The sequence below is a fragment of the Phyllostomus hastatus genome, unplaced genomic scaffold (genome assembly GCF_019186645.2).
Source record: "Phyllostomus hastatus isolate PE091 unplaced genomic scaffold, TTU_PhHast_1.1 phas_contig_40, whole genome shotgun sequence".
NCBI lineage: Eukaryota > Metazoa > Chordata > Mammalia > Chiroptera > Phyllostomidae > Phyllostomus > Phyllostomus hastatus.
The window spans coordinates 65219962-65240626 of NW_025333872.1; the positions used below are offsets into that span (position 1 = coordinate 65219962).

A 20665-nucleotide genomic window follows, 5' to 3' on the forward strand; every position below is an offset into this window, starting at 1 on the left:
CTTCATCTACCTGAGGCTTCCGGAGGAGCAGACCTATGTTGCTGTCACATGAACAGACAGCCAAGAACGAGGGAGTGTTCCTATTATGGCTTACACAAAATGGAAATACCTCATTCAGCCTAACAAACTACATCTCATATCAAGAGCTTCTATGTACATTTCTCTTTGAACCAAGATTTATGGAGTGATCACAAGACAGCGGCCATCAAAATGAAGCAACTCATTACTCCACAATTAGGTTATACTGGATCATTACAGGAGGAACTCCACCAATTTAAATGCAATCCTAAATTGCATTTTTACTTACCATTTGCAGTTTTTTCTTATCCCTAACTGCATTGCTGTGGACAGCCTCAATTGCCATGTGGTGCTTCCAAGCCAATTCTTCCAAAGTTTTAGAATGGGCCTCATTTAATTGAGCCACCTCCCCTTCCAATCTATTTTGCAGGTTTTTTAGCTCCAACTCATAATATTCTTGCTGAGTTTTCTTTGCTTCATTTACTTTCTAAAATTAAAACAAATGAAGATCAATAACTGGCACCTGCTTTTTTCATTAGTACTATTAGTATTTTGAATACATAAACTTGATTGAACTGAGTGCCACGAGATTTAGACTATGGAACATGAAAATAATACATCACTGGTGCTTCAGAAAATGACAGGGTGGTGCAGGCAAATAAATAATTTTAAAGCAAGTGATAAAACAGAATATTATTAGGTTAGAACTAAAAGTGAATTAGCACATCTACAAACAGAAGAGAGAAAGGCTTCCTATATGTCAAAACTATACTAAAATGGCTTACCAACTTACCCACTCGAATGATATTACTCAATACAATTTTATTGAGTTCCAATGCCTTTTAAGCATTCACAATCTAATGGCAAAAAAGTGAAACAGTGGCAATATAATTGTGTAAGCTCTATGAAAGAAGTGTGCACAGCATGTTGTGAGAGTATAGGAAAGGAGCCTAATCTGGACAGGGTGGGAAAGAGGAAGGGGGAGGAAGGGGGAAGAAGGAGAGGACAGAGGGGAACAGAAGGGGTAGAAAGGCAGAGAGAGAGAGAGAGAGAAAGAGAGAGATCAGGAAGGCTTTTCAGAAGAGAAAACTTCTGAGCTGATGATGGTGACATGTTCTGCCATTTAAATTCTTATATAGGCCCATCAGGAAACTAGAGACGAGAAATTTTCAAACATAGATCAGGTGTCAAAAGCTGGCATTCATAGCCAGGTACAGCATTTTGAAAGATGAGAGGTGTTTAACCAGGTGGCGAAGTTTAGGTGTGGATAGAACATACAATACAAGGCTGGGAGCGGTCAGGAATCAAATGACAGAGGCAGGAGTCAAATGATAGGGGGTCTTTTATGCTAAGAACTCTGGATAATATTCTGACAGGAATGAGAAATCCCTGAAATTTAATTAAATGACATTTTAAAAACCAGTCATCTTGGCAGTAGGCTGGTGAGCTGACTCAAGGCAAGGAGAGCAGTTAGGAGGTTGTAATCATGATCCAGGCAAGAAAGGACAGGTGCCTAAATCTAGCATCTGTGAATGGGTAATGAGGAGGAGAGGACGGAATAAAAATACATTAGGGAAGTGGACCCAATGCGACTTGTAACAGATAAGGAAATAGTAATCAGGAATGACTCCCAGGGTTCTGATTTACCAAATCAGAGAGATTGTAGTGCTATTTGTCCTATTGAGGGGACAAAGTTCTAGGCATGCTGATTTGATGTTTGTGAGATGTAGTGGGTGTTAGATACACAGAATTCAAGTTCAGGGAAAAGATCTGGTCTAGACCAACAGATTTGGGAGATACCACTGAACAGGTGACAGCTGATGCGACTGAAATCAATGAACATGTGGAATGAGATGAAAATGATGGGGAACATCAATGGTAAGGGAACAAATGGAGGAGGGAAGCTCACAAACAAGCCTGCAAGAGCAGGAGATAGGAGGAAAAGGTGAAAGAATGTGAAATACCACAAGAGGACAATGTAAGTCAGAGAGGAACAGAGTAAGTACCACAGTAACACAAGATCCGCCAAATCCAGTAACCAGGATGTCACTGGAGGCTGAGGCAAACGCCGAGTCTGTGGAGTGGTGGTAAGAGAAACCAGACTGCACCCGAGCAAGGACTGAATGGGAGGTGAGCAAGGGGCAAGGAGAACAGACACTTTTCAGTATGCTTGGTTGCTGAGGGAAGGAGAAAGAGTGTCCAGAACTCCCACTTGGTATTGCAGATATCTGAAAAATTGGAATAGATATTCAGAATTACTCTATGAATGCTATGTCTTACTTGTTTAATCTAGAAATTCAATATGCTGGCAAATGAATTTTCAGAACTTGAGGTTTGTTATCCTTTTTGGTTTTGTAGAAGTTTCATATATATATATATATGATAATACATTTCATCCATAAGAAACCAAATACAATTAATCACAAATGTACAGTCCACTCAAACAGGAGTTTATTCAATTTGAAATAGGTTGAACTGCCTTAAGTTTTTACACTATAAATAGTTACTGACAATACATTGAACATATATACAAAATGTGATAGGTCAGATTTATATACCTTTTTTCCTAATACAAAAACAACCAGGGTTAAGTAATAGACTGAAAAGAGAAAAACCGAACTTTTCTTCCTCTCCTTTCTTGGAGGGGGAGGGATCCTCCATCCATTTTTACCTTCTCCAGTTCCAGAATCTGCTGTTTCTGCTCTTCATCCAGACTCTGAGTTTTGCTTTGCAAAAAAGCTCTTTCTTCTTCAAGCTGAGACAATCTCTCATTGGCCCTTGATTTTTCTGATTCTAGATCTTTAATTGTAACTTCCTGGGTCATTTGAGTTGCTTGAAGCATTCCAATATGACCTACTCCCCCAAAAGAAAAACCCCTCCAATTTAAAATCTGTTGCACTGTTGAGATAAAACAGTCTATATTTATCAACACAATTGTACTTAAATTGTACTTAATACCTAAGTGAAATAAAAGGTCTGCATGTACAAATAGTTCTTTGATTTCTCTACTGTGTAAAATGGAAATATTTATCACGGGAATACTTCGTACCAAGTAGAATAACTTCAATTAGAAAGAAGTGCGCTGATGTTGCTCCCTGCACCCGAGACCATGCAACTTATTTTCTAGATTTCAAGCTATACAAGCTGAAGCAGAAGCATCCCCTCGGGGTGCAAATAAAAGTATTAGGAGTAAATCAAAGTGAATGAGGATGCACTGACTAATATGATGGCACCAAAATGAGGAATTTGTTTTTTTCTAATCTCTTTTCAAATTCTACCATAGAAAGGAAGAAATCTGCATGCAGGGAGTGAAGGTGGCAAGCAGCAGTTTGGTGGAAACTGAACTGGTTTGAGACAAGAGACCTGCTAAAGAACTAAAGCAGAGTAAAAGATAAGGCCAGCAACGTTATGAAAAAATAACAACAGCAAATTCTTAAAAAGGAGATAGGGAATGAAGAGAAAGATGAAAAGCGAGTGTGACTGTTTGAGCACAATTTGCACACAGCTTGTTAGAAAGGTACTGATTAAACAAACTCGCAGACACAGACAACAGTATGGTGGTTCCCAGAAGGGGAGGAGGTGGAGGAGAGGGAGAAGAGGGTAAAGGGGGTCAAATACATGGCGACAGAGGCAGACTTTGGGTTGTGAGCACACAATGCAATAGTCAGGTGATGTATTACAGAACTACACACTTAAAACTTATGTAATGTTATTAACCAATATCACCCCAATAAATTTAGTAATTTTTTAAAGTAGTGTGAGATAAAGGTATGAAAAAGCAAGTGCTAGGGCAGCTCTCAAAGCCCCCACACAACAGCAGCACCTGGGATCTCTAGTTCGGAATGACACTCACCCAAGACCTACTGAACCAGAGACTCTGGGGCTACACCCCAGCGTCTGTGGTTGTGCATGCCTTCCTGGCGATTCTCATACATGCTCGGGTGGAAAAAAATATTACTTTAGGGAATATTTTGGATTCACTGATGAACCATCAAATCAGCTGACATCCTCAAAGAACTAGTTCAAATGGCTTCCCCTGGCCAGTAAACCCTTAGGCAAAACATAACTTCAGACCCAGCATGGTCACCCACACCCTCTAGTAAGAACTAGGAAATTAGCAGGACAACCGTATCAGGACAGGCAACTCAGCTTTGGTATATAAAGTAATCCTCATTAATAAGCCAAATGAAACAAGGGTGTTCTAATGTATATATCGTTCCACTAATTTACATACTTTACAATGCATGTTTTTAATAGGCAGAGCCTCTTAGAGTGCATTTTTATTTCAGTGACTGGCTTACTGGTGTTTCAATAACTGCTAACTCTTAATTTTTCTATAAAAACATTTCTAAAAATAAGTTATCATTTCCCTATTTATGATTAGTGAGTAAGACATTAGAATCCTTTAACACACTTGAGTCTAAATAATCTTCGACTGTTAGAAAAGACTAATTTGTCATGAATTAACGCTTAAGTGCTGGTTGTAGCTGAGGGATGCGCCGAGATCTACATCAGACGTACTGGCTTTGAGGACAAGGTCCGAGGCCTGCTGCAGCAAACGCTCTCTGGCTGCCGCTAGCTCGCTTTCCACCTCCTTGTGCTTGCTTAGTAAGGCCATCTCTCCCTCCTTGGCATCATCAAGCTGTTTTTGAAGACCCTAAGAAAGACCAAATAGCCATTACTAACATGCAAGAATGATGCTAAGCTAAATAATTAAATTATAAGCATCAAAAATTTCTTATTCAAAGGTCACACGTAACAAGGCCTAGTTTCAAATCTCTTTTGATAGGTAACTCTTAAAACCATTTTAATGAAGGGAAAAGAAAACACATAAGTAAATCCAAAGTCCAGTATTTTAATTCTCCCAAAGTGCTTATGGAAATTATTAACATGTTATTTAAATAAAACCCTTTCATAGAAAACACTCAGCGAGATTTTAAGCAATTTTGGAGGCCTTTAATATCTTTTCAGGCCTTTTGAGCCTAAAATTCTAGTAGAAAATAGCAATAACTAAAGAGTAGCAAAAAAATACCCCTTCACTGATTTTCCACAAAGGAGTACAAAAAAAGCTAAATGGAGAAAAAAATAGTTAAAGTGGTTTCATTAAAAAGAGGAAAATGGGAAAAAGAAATCCATGTGTTGGATGTAATATTCTTTACTCACCTGAACATTGCTCTCTGCCGTAACGAGGGCTACCTGAAGCTTTTGGCATTTGTCACGGAGACTTCCAGCTTCATCCTGAACCATCTGTAACTCTGTCTTCAATTTCCCTATGGTTTTTCGTAAAATTGCTTCTTGTGCCTGAAATTCCTTTCTAAGATCAGCTTCCTTTTCTTTGCTAGCCTGTAGGCTTTCCGCTGTAAAAAGCTGTGATCTCTTCAAAGTATCCAGCTCATGTTCATAAAAGGACTGAGCTTTATTCAACTTGCCCTCATAATCCTCAATTAGCTTTTTTCGCTCAAGTCGTAGCTCCTCCAGGGTTTTGTTTAAGGCCTCCACCTCCACTCTGTGCAGTTCCTCTGTTTTCTGCCCCTTGTGCACACAGGCGCTCTGATCCTGCTGGGACTTCAACAGCTCCTGGACCTCCCGTTTGTGAGCCGTCCTCAAATCTTCCAGCGCCAGCCTTTTGTCTTTTTCAAACTGTACTTGCAGTTGTCCAAAACTCCGTAATTTTTCCTCAAACTTCCTTCTGATCTCTTCAACCTCTCTCGACATGGTCACTATGCGTTGGACATGTTGCGCTTCGGCACAAAGCTGCATGTCCTCGACTCTGTGCTTGTAGGCTTCAAACTCTGACAAAGCCTGCTGCTTCATTTTCTTGTGGTCTTCTAACGAGGCTTCTAGAACCTGAATCTTTCTCTTAAGGTCTAACTCCTCTGTTACTCTGCTTTTATATTGTAATATTTTTTCCCTTGTGTCTGCAAGAATTTGTTGGATTTCTTCTTCGTGAGCATCTTTGAGGGCTTGAATTGCAGATTCATGCTCATCGTTTTTAGTGTTCAAAGCATATATGACCTGCATGGTTTTAAAGAAGGAGAAAAATTCAGTTAACATTACTCTTTTTAAATTTTTTGCTTATCTCACTTTTATTTATTTATTTTTCCAACCTGGAAGTTAATTCTTTCATTTGAATTGATATTTTTCTACACACTTAATATTGACTGATAAGCAATACTGAAACACCATGTATCATTTCTGAACTCCTAGAATGATTCACTTAGCAAACCGTTACCTTGTAACAATCTTAAAATGTACACTTGAAGACTTTTTAATTAGGATTTTAAAGCATTCAAAATTAAGAATGTTTTACTACAAATAAAACAGTGAGGAGGAGAGAGACAAAGAAAGGAGGCCACCTGACCTCGGAGAAAGGAGTCTGGCTTCCCGGGGGCGGCGGTGGGGACCTGGAGAAACCCTCACAGAAAAGTCTCTGCCCTGCACAGGCGTCCTAGAGCTGGGGAGACTTTGCATGCGTGTAAGCTCTACACCCTGAGAATTCCCAAAGGCCTCTTTCACTGGTTTAATATCATTTATTTTATGAATCAACAACATTTTAAATTTAGAAATTTCCTTTTCTAATTCCTCTGTGGCTTTTAAAGTTGATCCTCTTCTCTCCCAAGTGGTCTTAAAGCTTCCAATAAGTATTTTTCTGCTCGTATATCAAGTGTTGTAGTTTGACTCACTGCCTCACTTTCCCTCTGCCTCCAAGCAAAGAGCTTCCCTACAGCCAGAGTGTTCTGGGCACAGGTCTTCATCTTCATTTTAGTCCTTGGGTTTTAATGATTCCGTTGAGATCTTCCCAACCTTAATTCCAAATGACACGTTCCCTTTATAGCAGCACTCCCATTCTTCTATGTTCCCGAACACCTTCCATCACACACTGGCCCAACAGTGCACTGTTCATGACTATTACTTAAGGCTTCAAGACGTGCCCACCTTCTTCTAAAGTAAAAAGAAGTGAGCGCTATACAATCCAACAATCCAGATGCAAAAAAGCAGTGTCCTAGAACTGCTTGTCCTAAAACTTTGCTTGTTTTAATGTGATCTTACTTTGAGTTTCAGTAGCAAACAGCAGACACTGCCATTTAAGATGCAGAAGTACTGTCATTTTTGCAAAGAACTTGTTTATGTAACCTGGGGCAATTAAGAGAGACTACCTGGCTCCTCACACCATCCTGGCAGCTCTAGATCCTACTGCTACATCTGGGCTGTCACCTGCTGCGCCTACAGCTGCACTTTTGGAAAGAAGACACAATGGGGGCCTCACCTACAAGGGGACTTCACTCTCTCCACACAGGGCTTCGTTTTGCAGACCCAGTTCTCCTGCCATATCCTCCCTTAGTCTGCTATAGCTGGGTCTGCTACGACTATTTTATAACATCTGCTTATAGCAAAGGTGTAAAGGCCCCAACCTTTCTTAACATAGCTACCTTTGTCCTCCAAGGTCCACAGGAAAATAGATGCACAGAAGGGAAATAAATCATTACTTATAGTCTATTTTTTTAATTACCTTAATTCCTTCCAAATCCCAAGTTACGTCCCTAATGAGCTAACACAGGACCCCACGGAGGACTCCTTTCCTTTATATATTTGTAAATCCAGCAGAGCCTGCTACTCCCTTCCCCAGGGTCCTAGGACTGGGACACCAAGAAAAAACATGCCAGCCAGCCCACCCAACAGAAGTCCACTGGACAGAATGCCTGGAGCAGAGCTGGTCACAGTCACAGGTCTCAGACCTCCTCAGGGTAGGTCCGTGTCTCCTACAAACCTCAGTAAGCACATGGAAGGAAAAGAGATACCCCAAAAGACAGAATCTCCACAGAAAAACAAGTCCCGCTGTTAGCACTTTTGCTCGAGGTAATGATCCTGAAAAGGATCAGTCCCTGGTGGGACTCCATCTAACTGGGGATGAAATGCGGGAGGGAAGCAATGTGAGCGTCTCCTTGTCAGTAATTTACTGAAACATTTCCATCTTGTATTTATTTTTTAATTTTTTATGTGATGAGAATTTTAAGATTTAATCTCTTAGCAACTTTCAAATATACAATACAGTACTGTTAACAATAGTCACCGTGCTGTCCATTACATCCCCACGATGTTTTCCTTTACAACGAGAAGTCTGTACGTCCTGACCACCTCCACCCATCTCGCCTGCCTCTGGCAACTACTAGTCTGTTCTCCACACTATGAACTCAGGATTTTCATTCGCCTATCTGTTGGGGCTTTTTTTTTTTTTTAGATTCCGCATATAATTGAGGTCATATAGTATTTTTTTCTCTCTCTTATTTCCTTTAGCATTATACCCTCAAGGTCCACTCGTGTTGAAGCAAATGACAACATTTCCTTCCTTTTTAAGTTTTTTTATTGTTTCTTTTTTAAAATATTTAATTTTCTTCCAGTCTTTCAAGAGTCAGGTCAAGTCCTGCCTCCTTTAATAAGTCTTGCAAGACCACTCAAACCTATGGGAGTCTAGCCTTTCTTTTTGTCCAGCACTTCCACTTCTTTAACACCACTCACTCCTGACACTCAGTACACGTGAGAATAATTTAATGTGGGGGTCTCCACAACAGGTTGGGAAGCTGTGTGAGGATATTAAAGAGCCTGGAAAAGTTGTTGAAGGTATTAAAGTACAGCAGCACGAGTGTGAATAAAATTAATAAAAGGTGAAATTAAAAAGGACAAAAGTACGAATTACAGCCTTAAGTTAGAAAGAAGAGATTTTAAGAAAAGTAACCAAAACATCTGACAAATAATAGGGAAGGAGCTCTATTTCACTTTATATTCTAATCTGGAGGTCAGTAAACGACAGCCTGCAGGCAATACACAGCTGCTGCTTCTCTGAGGCAAAGTTTCAGTGGGGCACAGCTTTGCCATTTGTTCATGTACAGGAGTACTCACTTGTCCACAGGAAATGCGTTCCAAGACCCCAGAGGATGCTGGAAACCGCAGGGAGTATCGAACCCTATATGTACTCTGTTTTTTCCCCACACATACTTACCCATGATAAAGTTCAGTTTGTAAATTCGCACAGTGAGAGATTAACAGTAACTAATAACATAAAACAATTATAACAATATGCTGTAATAAAAGTTATGTGAGTATGGTCTCACGAAATAATTTACTGCACCGCAGGCACAGCATGGAAACACTGGACAAGGGGTGAGTCACACCCTGGACAGCACGGGGTGGGCGACACAAGACTGCAGCACATGGCGCAACTCACCATGGCACACAATTTGAAAAATATAAATTATTTATTTCCAGAATTTTCTATTTAATATTTTCAGACCATGGCTGACCGCAGGTAACTGAAATCGCAGGAAGTGAAACCAGAAAAGGGGATACTACTATGTTGCCTACAGCTGCTTTCCTGCTATAACAGCAGAATGGAGTAGTTGTGGAAAAGATGTTATTACTGACTTCTGATCTGTATGTAAGCAAGCCATCCAACCAGATAAAACGGGTAGCCAGAAATTTTTTTAAAGATTTTGTTTATTTATTTTTAGACAAAGGGGAAAGGAGGGAAAAAGAGAGGGAGAGAAACAGCCATGTGTGGTTGCCTCTTAGATGTCCCCTACTGGGACCTGGCCCCCAACTCAGGCATGTGCCCTAAACTGGGATTTGAACCAGTGACCCTTTGATTCGCAGGCTGGTATTCAACCACTGAGCCATACCAGCCAGGACACCAAAAACTTTTTTAAAATTTCCATTTACACCAACTTTCTTTACTTTCTGCTGAATAATCCAGGGATTTTACCACTACAAATAACCCTATTATGTGATTTGAAAGTATTGATATATTATATAAAAGAAATTCATTATCATAGTAATTATATATTAGTATTTCTTCCAGGAAAGAAATGTTAAAGTTTCTAAAAACTTAAAATGTAGTAATAAAAGGATACCAAACTTAATACATCAATAGCGCTCTTGTAAACAAAGAAGAAATGTATTCAGTTCACTTCAAAAGAAATGTATTTCTTTTGAAATACATCACTATTTAATTATATTATTTTAGAATAAGAATAATATATATAAATTTTCAAGTACACTTTAACTAGAGGTAGTATTCTCTAACTATTCACCTTTCTACATAATTATAAGAGTAAAATTTATTAGTATCTTTCTCTGATTAATTACTATTTCTCAGACCAACGTAATATAAATATTCTATGTTCTTTAAACACATAGCATATATGACTTGAAGTAGCAGAACTGATCCAAATTGGATTATGACCTTAAGTCAAATATCTTCTTCAAGTTTCAAGTTTCTCAATGTTAAAGGAAGATCATACTTATTCTACCCTAGGGGTATTGTTGATATAAGACCAACCTATCTTTGACATTTTTAGAATAATGTTACATAAAGTTTTGTCAAAAAATATAAAGCACTAAGATGGTAAGGCTTCCTTGTCACTGCATCATCCATTTATGGAGAGAAGGAGACTAATTTCAAAAGAAGCTTCAGTAAATGATCATAATTACCCATAAAATTGGATATTATTTTCCACACAGGAAAAGAAAACTCTCCAATATCTCTTTTTATAAGCTATTTTAACAGACACGAAGAGCCATTTACAGGTCTTCTCAAACTATGAACATTTATGTAATGGGATAGATAGTACAATCATCTCAGCAATTTCATACAATTTCACAGTTCTACTTTATTCCAATAATGCATAATTTAGCTATATATTCCAAGATGAATGAGCAATAGTAATTTTAACTTTTTCTATGAAGATTTTTAGATAATCTTACCCACAGATAAAATGAGAACAATTCTAGATCATAGTTTTTAAAATGTCACTTAGGTAAAAAAAAATTGTTTCTGAATAAGTTCTTATTGTTGACTGTTATGGACTGAATTGTGCCCCCTCCCTCAAACCTCCCACAAAAACCACAAAATTCATGTGTTGAAGCCCTAATCCCCAATATAATGATATTTGGAGACGGAGCCTTTGGGAGATAATTAAGTTTAGGCAAGGTCACGAGGGTGGGCCTTCGTGGTGGGATTAGTGCCTTCATAAGAAGAGAGCGACTTCAGGTCAAGATGATGGCCTAGGTAAACATGGCTCGCCTCCTCACACGACCACATCAAAATTACAACTACAATACAGAACAACCATCACTCAGAACCATCAGAAAATGAGCTGAATGGAAGTCCAACAACTATGGAATTAAAGAAACCACATGCATCCAGACTGGTAGGAGGGTCAGAGACATGTGGTGGGTAAAATTCAGGAGGGATACCTTGGGACTGAGGAGTCATAGCCTCACACCAGGGCCCCCCACCCAGGGTTCCAGTGCCAGGAAGATAAATGCCCATAAGTTCTGGCTGCAAAACCCAGTGGGGACTGAGTTGGTGGAAGAAACTCCTGGAGTCCCAAGCAGATCCTCTTAAAGAACCCACACATGGACTTACTTGGACTCACTCCCTCTGTGCTCCAGCCCCAGGGGAGCAGCTTGAAAAGCACCAGTGGCATACAGGGAGAAACTGAAGCATGTGGCATCAAGGCAGGAGCTGAGGGACCGCTTTCCCCAAGACAGAACGGTTGTCAGTGCCTCCACAGAGCCTCAAAGCCAGCAGGCAGGTGCCATGTCAAAGATTCCATCAACCTGGCTAATACAGTTTGCTGCACCATGGAGCTCCCCAGAGACTCTGTCCCACCCAACTCATAGGAACACCCAAACTGTTAACAGTGACTTCTCCATATGAATGGCTGGTCTTGGCTCATGCTTCACAGCTTCCTAAATGGTCTCAAAAAGCAACAGTCAGCCTCAGTGAGCCCCAGACCCATACCTTCTGCTGAGTGGCCCCAGGCAGTCTAGCAGCAGTCAGCTTATATTCACAGCTTGGATTGCCTGGGAATCTCCAAGCTCAGCACAAGTAGCAACTATCTCAGGTTGCTTTATAGGTCAGGCAGCATGGCCCCAGTCAAAACACAGGTCAGGGCTGACCCTGGCCTGCACCACCTGGGAAACCCCAGAGCCTGTGCAGCCAGCAGACAGCTACAGAACATGTCAGAGCACCACCACCCTGCCCCTGCACTGCTGATCCTCCACAGAGGGCAGAGGTTGGTGTAAGTGGTCACAGCCAATCATTGCAGCTGAGTGGCCTGGGTAAATCCATCCCATTGATCTGCCAACAGCAATCAAGGTTCAATTACAAGAGGAGGGTGCACTCAGCCCACATGAAGGGTGCACCTCAAGTACCCAGCTTGAGTGATAGGGGCGGCTGTGTCACTGGACCTATAGGACACCTACTACATTAGGCCATACCACCAAAACAGAGAATCAAAGGGAGGCTACCCTTTACTTTTACTTTTTATTGCAGTATATTGTTGTAATTTTGTAATAGTAAAGAATACAAATAGTAAAGATTCTTATCCCAATCTTTGCTTTTTGTGTGTTTGAAAATTCAGGATGCTTATTTACTTTTCCCTGTCTGATCAATGTCAGTGACAGACAAACAGGCCAAGTGCAGAGAGAGAGAGAGACAGACAGACAGGCACTCCCCCTTACAGTGCACAGGTACTACACTGATACACAAGGGAACTTACAAAGTAGTAAAGGGGAAGTCTCAGACACCATTTTTAAAAAAAGACCTGGTACATTTTAAACAAAGAAAGGATATATTTTCATAATTCTATTTCTATTATAAACCTTCGGTTCTACTAGCTGAGCTAGTCACCAAAAAATTAGTTGGGTTTTAAGGCACCAAAGTTAGAGAACATTGAAAAGAGGCTCTCGGACCTCTCACTCAGCAACAATGGCTCACAGACCTCTGCCAGGCGGGCTCCGTCCCGCCTGCCCTAGAGCAGTAGCACGGTCCACAGCTGTGGACCGCAGTTTATATGGCACTTCCAGGCCGATCTTGTAAATAGAATGTTCACAAATTATCAAACTTTACTGATGAACTGTAAACGGCTTGCTTAGGGAAGCTAATGTTTCTATGGAATGGTTCGCCTTTTAGAACCTGTGCCTTAGTACTACGTAAGGACATGTTAAAACTTCTTTTAGAGGTGACAGAATCATCCTTTCTTTTTCTGAGTAGAGTTTGTAAGCCAAAGACCAGGTATGGACTGTTTCTAACTACAGACAGAATTTTTAAGAGGCTGTGAAAGTAGTGGGAAAAAAAAACAAAAACAAAAACAAAACAAGGCAACTGGCAGGCTGAATATCTAAAGAGCACTTTAACAGTCTTTTATACTGTGATGTGAGAAATGAACCCTTGAACCCATATTCTTACAAAACACTCAACACACATTTATTTGGCACTAATGAAACAAAATTAGATCTAATAGGGAGATGTGCTGGAGATCTAAAGTTCAAGGAGAATCAGAGGGGAACATGTGATACCCATAGTCCTGACAACGAACTACCATTTTTCTTTATATCTCGGTCTAGTTCTCTTGTTTTAAGTTGAAAAAGGAAAAAAAAAAGGCTGCTCTTCATACATTACATAATCAAATTAATTCCAGCTACAGACTTACATCCAAATGAAACATTTACAAGGCAGTTAACAACAAAACAAAATGCTCATTTGGATTTATTTAAGCCAAAGGCACTCTAAAACTCTAATTTAAAAAGAGCTTAAAAATCCAATTGCTTTGGACATTACCTTTAAAGATATGTTTGCTCTTTCTGAGTTTCTATAATAATTATTGGAAAAGTCTTATTGAAAAATACATCGAAGTTGCAATAATAATATTTCCTATATTTCCATGTTCAACTGAAACAAATTATCTTCTCAAATACAATAAAGCCAATTAAAAGAGTTTAATGAAACTTTTTAGCAGAAACTTTTTCTTATTGGAGATAGGTATTGCCCTCTATGGTAATGTAGAATATATCTGTTTCGCCAGAAAATTTAATTTAACTTCTAAAATAGCAAACAGAAGTCTTCTTATAAGGCTTATAAGAATGCAATGGGATTTGGCTACCAAACGTAACAAAAAAAAAATCAATCAACAAACTTGTAGTGAATGCCTTACTATGTGCTCAGTACTTTTCAAAATGCAGTATGGCCAAAAGAAAAAAAAAGGATAAATATTCTCACTTAAATAGAACTTACTTAAATATTATAACCACTTAAAGTAAAACACAAAATAACAGCAGACAATTTCAGAGAATATACGTTAAGCGTCAAACTGTAGAGTACAGAATACTGTACCAAGCATGAGAAGTTTTCAGTGGAGACGACTGGATGCAGACTGCTGTGAGCAGAAGGGTGTTGCGGAGAACTGTGAGGAAAGCAACTTGAGTTCAGGCACGGGACAAGAATGATTTTAGTGGCTGGTGTGGTCACATAATCCTGAAGGACGAGTGCCAGGGAAACCCAGTGAAAGTTAAAAAGTTCCTGGAGACACATTTCGTCCCTGCAATTTAATTGAGAAATATATCTCTCTACAAATTTTAGGAGATTAGAACCTATATATATTTTTCTGTTTTTATGATCACAATGGTACTGAATACTGAATGATTCTAAGATACATTTTATCACATTTAAACATCTCTTAAATTAAATGCATCTTATAATCAATGGTGTATTATAGTTTGACTGCCTTTTTTCTCCCTTAGTGGGACATAAAATTATAAAATAAAGATGCATCTTGAAAATCAATTGCTATTATGAATACAGAGCACTATGAAACCATTAGAAAGAATGGATGAGTGTTTTTACAATTAAGGAAGAGGATAATTCTGAACTCTACAAAAAATTGCCTCAATTTCTCACTCACAAGGAATAGAAGAGACCAGATCCGTAGAGCAAGAAGGAGAAGGAACATCTAAACTGAGTCCTTATACAAAGCAAAGAGTTCAAGCCAGAGAGACCAGAAGATGCAGAAACAGTAAATAATTTGTCAGGAGTAGAGAAGCTGTGAAACGAAACCTGTGTAGAGAGGGAGAAATGCCACTGACAATACGAAAGCTGATTTGACTAGCCGAGTGCTGGAAACCATGGGGTAAAATCTGGGCCTGATGAGGTTGTTTCCAAGGTTGTCAAGAGCAGTTAAGCCCCCAGGTTATCAGTTCGAGCAGGCAGACAATTAACTGTCCTCTTTCCTGGTAAGAAATGGAAGGGCAGTGAATTGAGAAAAGTGACCAGGAAGAGCTCTAGGCTTGAGGACAGTGGGCACAGAGGGGGCAGGAATGAGTCAAGGGACAAAGAGCAAAGGATTCAGTGAAAAAAATCTAACAAGACACAGACTGGGAGAAAACATCTGCAAAAGACACATCTGATAAAGGACTGTTACTCAAAACATACAAAGACCTCTTAAAGCTCAACAACAAGAAAATGAATAACCTGACTGCAAAATGGGCAAGAGTTGAACAGACACCTCAACAAAGAACACATGCAGATGGTAAACAAGCATATAAAAAGACGCTTAACATCACATATCTTGAGGAACATGAGATACCACCACAAATTAAACAATGCAATACCACTATGCACCTGTTAGAATGGTCAAAACTGCTACTTTGTAAGACAGCTTAGCAGTTTCTTAAAACACTAAACACATTCTTACCATGTGATCCAGCATAATGTTTGGTTTTTACCCAAATGACTTGAAAACGTTATGTCCACACAAAAATCTGCAAATGGATGTTTATAGCAGCTTTACTCATAATTGCCAAAATTTATAAGCAGCCAAGATGTCCTTCAGTAAGTGAATGGATAAACTGTGGTATGTCCAGACAATAGAATACTATTTAGTGCTAAAAGGAAATAAACTATCAGACTGTGAAAAGACATGGAGGAACCTAAGTAAAAGAAGCTAATCTGAAAGGGATTCATACTGTAGGCATATGCATTGTGGAAAAGGCCAAACTATAGAAACAGTAAAATAATCAGTGGTTGCCAAGGATGAAAAAAGAATGAATAGGTGGAGCACAGATGAGTTTTAGGTCAGTGACAGTATTTTGTGTGACTGTAAGTTGATACACGTTATACATTTGTCGAAATCCATAGCATGTCCAAACCAAGATTGAACCTTAATGTAAAATAAACTACGGGCTTAGAGTAATTATGATGTGTCACTATGCATTCACCAGTGTAACAAATGTACCTATCCAGCGTAGAACGGTGATAGTGGAGGAAGTCATGTTTGTTGGGGGAGAGCGGTATATGGGAAGCTTGTACTGTCTGTTCAATGTTTCTGTGAACCTAAAAGTGCTCTAAAAGATAAAGTCTTTAAAAACCTGCATCCTGAACAATGAGTCCCCAGTCCTTCTCACCTGCCCAGATTCCAAACGCCAGGAGTCAGGCTTATTGGTCCCAGGTGGTAAATTAAAAAAAAAGACCTATTCATACTGACATTTAGGTGTACTGAATTAAAAAGAAAAAATTTGATGGACTTCCAGTTTCCACCTAGAATGTAGAAGGATGAAGGTAGCAATGCTCTACAATAAAAAAAAAAAATCCAACAACCTACACAATCTTGAGTTTTCTTGGACCCATTTGAGAGCTGAGATCACAACGCAACCTCCTGGCTTTAAATCTAGGACAGGCCTCCAAGGTCAGGTGGTTTACAAGCACTGGCTCCACTATGGCAGAGCACAGAAGGAAGATGAGTCTCTCATACAAGTGGCTAAGAAGAATTCAACTAAAATTTACGACAAATTGTTAAAAGTAAATAAATCATGGTCGTTGAGAGTTGAGCGAAACTACTCCATACTGCTGCCTTGACAGCCATTCTGTGTAGTCAAGGGGCCTTAAAATGACACCAGCCCCTCCCTCAAGTGCTCATGTCCTACATAACAGTCCAAAGAGTGATCGAAGATCACTCCAAAGAGGATCGAAGCCTCTGTTAGGACTACCCCAGCTGCCCTTGTGATAAGCACACTCCCCGTCTCCCAAGGCCTTGTGCTTGTGCATAGTCCTTAGATTAAAACCCCACAAAGCCTACCAAACCTCGGCTCCTTTTCGTTTGAATGGACCTATGTGGACTTAGCCGAGGCACTCCAAAACATTCTACCCATGAACCCCAATAAAGGCATGTGCCCCAAGTCCTACCCTGCTGCCTCTCTCTGTACCTTGCCTTAACCTCCCTGAGTGGCCTGCCAAGGTACTTCAGAGCCTGTGAGCAACATTTTGTTGAGCTGAGGCTCACCACTGGACACTCCAGGGCTCTACTTAACAAATGTTAATTTGACAAAGTCACAACCATGGGCAAGCATGAGAATACAGAACCCATGGATGCTGCACAAACAGGGAACTGCACCTACCTACAACAGTTGCTATAACCATTTATTTACATACTGTATTATCTACTAACTGCTTTCCACGGTAATGGTAGAAATGAGTAGTTGCTACATTAAAAAAAGATTTCAAATAAATAATTTAAATTTACAACTCAAAGATCCAGAGAAAGAAGAGCAAACTAAACTCAAAGTTAGCAGAAGGAAGAAAATATAATAAAGATTAGAGTGGAGATTAATGAAATAGAGAACTGAAAATGATAGGATCAATGAAACCAAAAGATGGCTCTTTGAAATGGTCAACAAAATTGATCTGCCTCAGGGAAGTCCATTTCACCATTGCTAGTCAACATTGTACTAGAAGTCCTAGCCAGAGTAATTAGGCAAAAAAACAAATAAATAAATAAATAAAGCATCCAAATTAAAAAGGAAGAAGTAAAACTATCATTATTTATATATGTAGAAAATCCCAAAGAATCCACAAAAAAATTTTAGAGTTAATAAATGAATTCAGCAAATTCGGAGAAAACGAGGTTAACATACAAAATCAGCTGTGAACCAACAATGAACAATATTAAAAGGAAATTAAGGAAACAGTTCCCTTTGCACTGGTTCTATAGATGTGACTTGCATGCCCCAAATAATTTAATGTTAATTGTTAAGAGTATGAAGTTTACAAAAGTAAAGAAAAAGAAAGCCTTTTGGGCAATGCTTTGGCAACTGCACATAACTCTTAGTTTATCTCATCTACGTTGCAATTTGTAAAGAATGATATTTACTTATATCATTAACGTGTATGGTGATTAGAAATTAGACTGCTTTATTTTCTCTCAAAATTTTACAGGGTTGATCTGAACCAGGCCCTGTCTATTGAACAGCATCCATCATGCATATGGACACAGAAAAGAGATTGACAAGGACCATAATTGTATGAACTCTTCTAATCCAGACTATTTTAACAACCTCTGTCTGCTTTCAAAGCTATATGATTTCACAACTGATTATTGCTCCTCCAACCATTTCTAGGACTTCTGATCTAAGGTGGGAGAGAAGTGGACCCAGAAATGGCATTCCTTTGTTCATCTACTTATGTAGTCAGTCCATGGCTATACGGTGATATCAAAGAGCTATGCAAAAGAAAATTACCCACTAATTACAAAGAAGTTGAGAAACCCTTGCTATATTGGCAAAACAAAATACCAAAAAAAAACAGATTAAGCAAAAAGGAGGGCTTGTTCTTCACTTCCACCCACCAGAACAAAATGCTATGCTATCAGTTTCCCAAAACCCCTTTGCTTTTTTATTGTTCTATTCTTCTCATTAAGTCAAGGAAAGGGACCCTAATAGGAACTACATTTGTTTTCTGTTTTTCAACACTTACTGGCATTGTCCCTCCTCTTCCTAGCTGCTAAGCAACTTACCTGAGCAACTGCTGGAACTGGCTTTGGCTCATGCAGATCCCATAAAAAGCCACTCTGGCATTACTGTATTCCCTATCAAGTCCAATTTCTCCAGTAGAAGGATCATCTCCAAAGCAACAGTGACACAGTGACTTACAACAGGAGACTTCTGTTCTTGGTGTTGTGTCTCAGAGTAGGAGGAAGCAGGAGAGTAGCAGGCAGAGAGAGAGTGTGGTGCAGGCTACAGAAATGGCAGGAGAGACCAGACTGCCCGCCATCCTCATTCGCAAACAGTTGATGCATCATTACCACAATGAATTTAGTAACGAGAGTAGAAATATTCAAAGCTGCAATAACAAAGGTTTCCCCTATTTCCATGCTCAAGTCAAATTATCTTCTCAAATGCAATAAAGTCAAGTAAAAAAAAATTTATACTGAAAAAAATATGGATTAGGAAAAAAGGAAAGTATTTTATAACCAATTATGCCAATACTAGTGTTCTCCCTGAAATGTCCTCCTTTTATTATATCCAGTTATCTAAAACTACCTTTTTTTAACAAAAATTTTTAAAAGATTTTATTTATTTATGTATTTATGTATTTATTTATTTATTTGAGAGAAGGGAAGGGAGAAAGAAAGGGAGAGAAATATCAATGTGTGGTTGCCCCTCACATGGCCCCCCACTGGGGACCTGGCTGGCAACCCAGGCATGTGCCCTGACTGGGAATTGAACCAGTGGTGCTTTAGTTTGCAGCCTGCACTCAATCTAATGAGCTACACTAGCCAAGGCTAAAACTACTTTTTAAAAAGTTATATGTTCTATGTATTTTCTGATTACTAATTGTTGTTCATTGTAGAAACTTTGGAAAATAGATAAAAACAACAAAAAAAAGGAAAAAATATTTGTCACCCTCTGTCTTATTACCACTGCTTTCCTTTTTTTCTTTGCACCTCTCTCCTTATGAGAACTTAATGAGATTGGACATAGGGAACAAAATAAAAAGAATTAAAAGTCACACCAATATCTGTGATCTGAAAAGTTAGCAAAACAGTTGTGTCCATGATGAAAAAGGTGTGCTTTGGAAAGTTACATAATTGCACCAAGTTGATCCTCAGATGAACAATTTTGAAGTAATTGTTATAACCAAATATGCACTATAATTTTTATCCTACTCATCCAATTCCTTGACAGTATTATTGCTATTGCCCACTTCTATTTTTCTTTTCAAAGGAAATTCAGAAAGGTGATAATATATAATTATACCAATCAATACTGTCTAAACTGTAAGATGATGTAAAAATATTTTTTAAAAATCTGTAACATCATCTATGTTCCAACCAGCATTTGAAGTCTGGGGAGACCCACAATATGTGGGTTCCTATAATATTTTTAACACATCTCTACCTATGGTACATATTTAACAAGCTATAACATATTCCATCCCCATATGCATCTATTTTTATCCTATATTTGGTGTCTTTGCAATAACGGGATATTGTAGATATAAATATGTATCGGGCACTATTAGCAAATTGTCAGCCAACACTTTACACAAGGCTTAGATTGGGGGCGTCCAACCCACGGCCCACGGGCCACATGCAGCCTAGGATGGCTATGAATGCAGCCCACACAAAATCGTAAATTTACTTAAAAACTTTTTTTGCTCATCAGTTTTTGCTAGTGTTTGTGTATTTAATGTGTGGTCTAAGACAACTTCTCTTCTTCCAGTGTGGCCCAGAGATGCCAAAAGCCCGGACACCCCTGAAAGGTTCTATACTGGATAAACAAAACAAGAGGACACTAACACTCCAGAATTCCTATGCCACTGAAACAAGATGGAGAGTAAAGGGTCCTCAGTCAGGAGGGAGGAAGATGAAGCCAATGTAAGGTTCCAACAGCTGACTGGTACCTTCCTTTTGGGAAGCCAGGCAGGGAGCCGATTCTTCTGTGACTTTCCTGCCTCTGGCTTCAAGAGGCAGTGCAACAAAGCATGAACCACGTGTGCAACCACAGACCAAGTGAGGGAAGCCACTATGCCTGGAAT

The 20665-nt window shown here is 39.2% G+C and overlaps 1 protein-coding gene across 8 annotated transcripts in view; it reads right to left on the bottom strand.

Moving 5' to 3' along the window:
- Positions 1–20665, bottom strand: part of FAM184A (family with sequence similarity 184 member A) — a 111249-nt gene that overhangs the window by 65804 nt on the left and 24780 nt on the right. For 5 of the 8 annotated variants that reach the window (XR_006786097.1, XM_045842515.1, XM_045842514.1 and 2 more), the window contains exons 2-6: positions 5182–6033; positions 4540–4675; positions 2690–2871; positions 2025–2246; positions 308–505 (exon numbers count right to left, since the gene is read on the bottom strand). Coding sequence is in view for 7 of the 8 variants with exons in the window: in XM_045842515.1 (XP_045698471.1) it covers positions 308–505; positions 2025–2246; positions 2690–2871; positions 4540–4675; positions 5182–6033 (1590 nt within the window). In the remaining variant the exon portion in view is untranslated. The remainder of the gene's footprint in view (positions 1–307; positions 506–2024; positions 2247–2689; positions 2872–4539; positions 4676–5181; positions 6034–20665) is intronic. The other 3 variants (XM_045842518.1, XM_045842517.1, XM_045842516.1) reach the window with 1 other exon arrangement.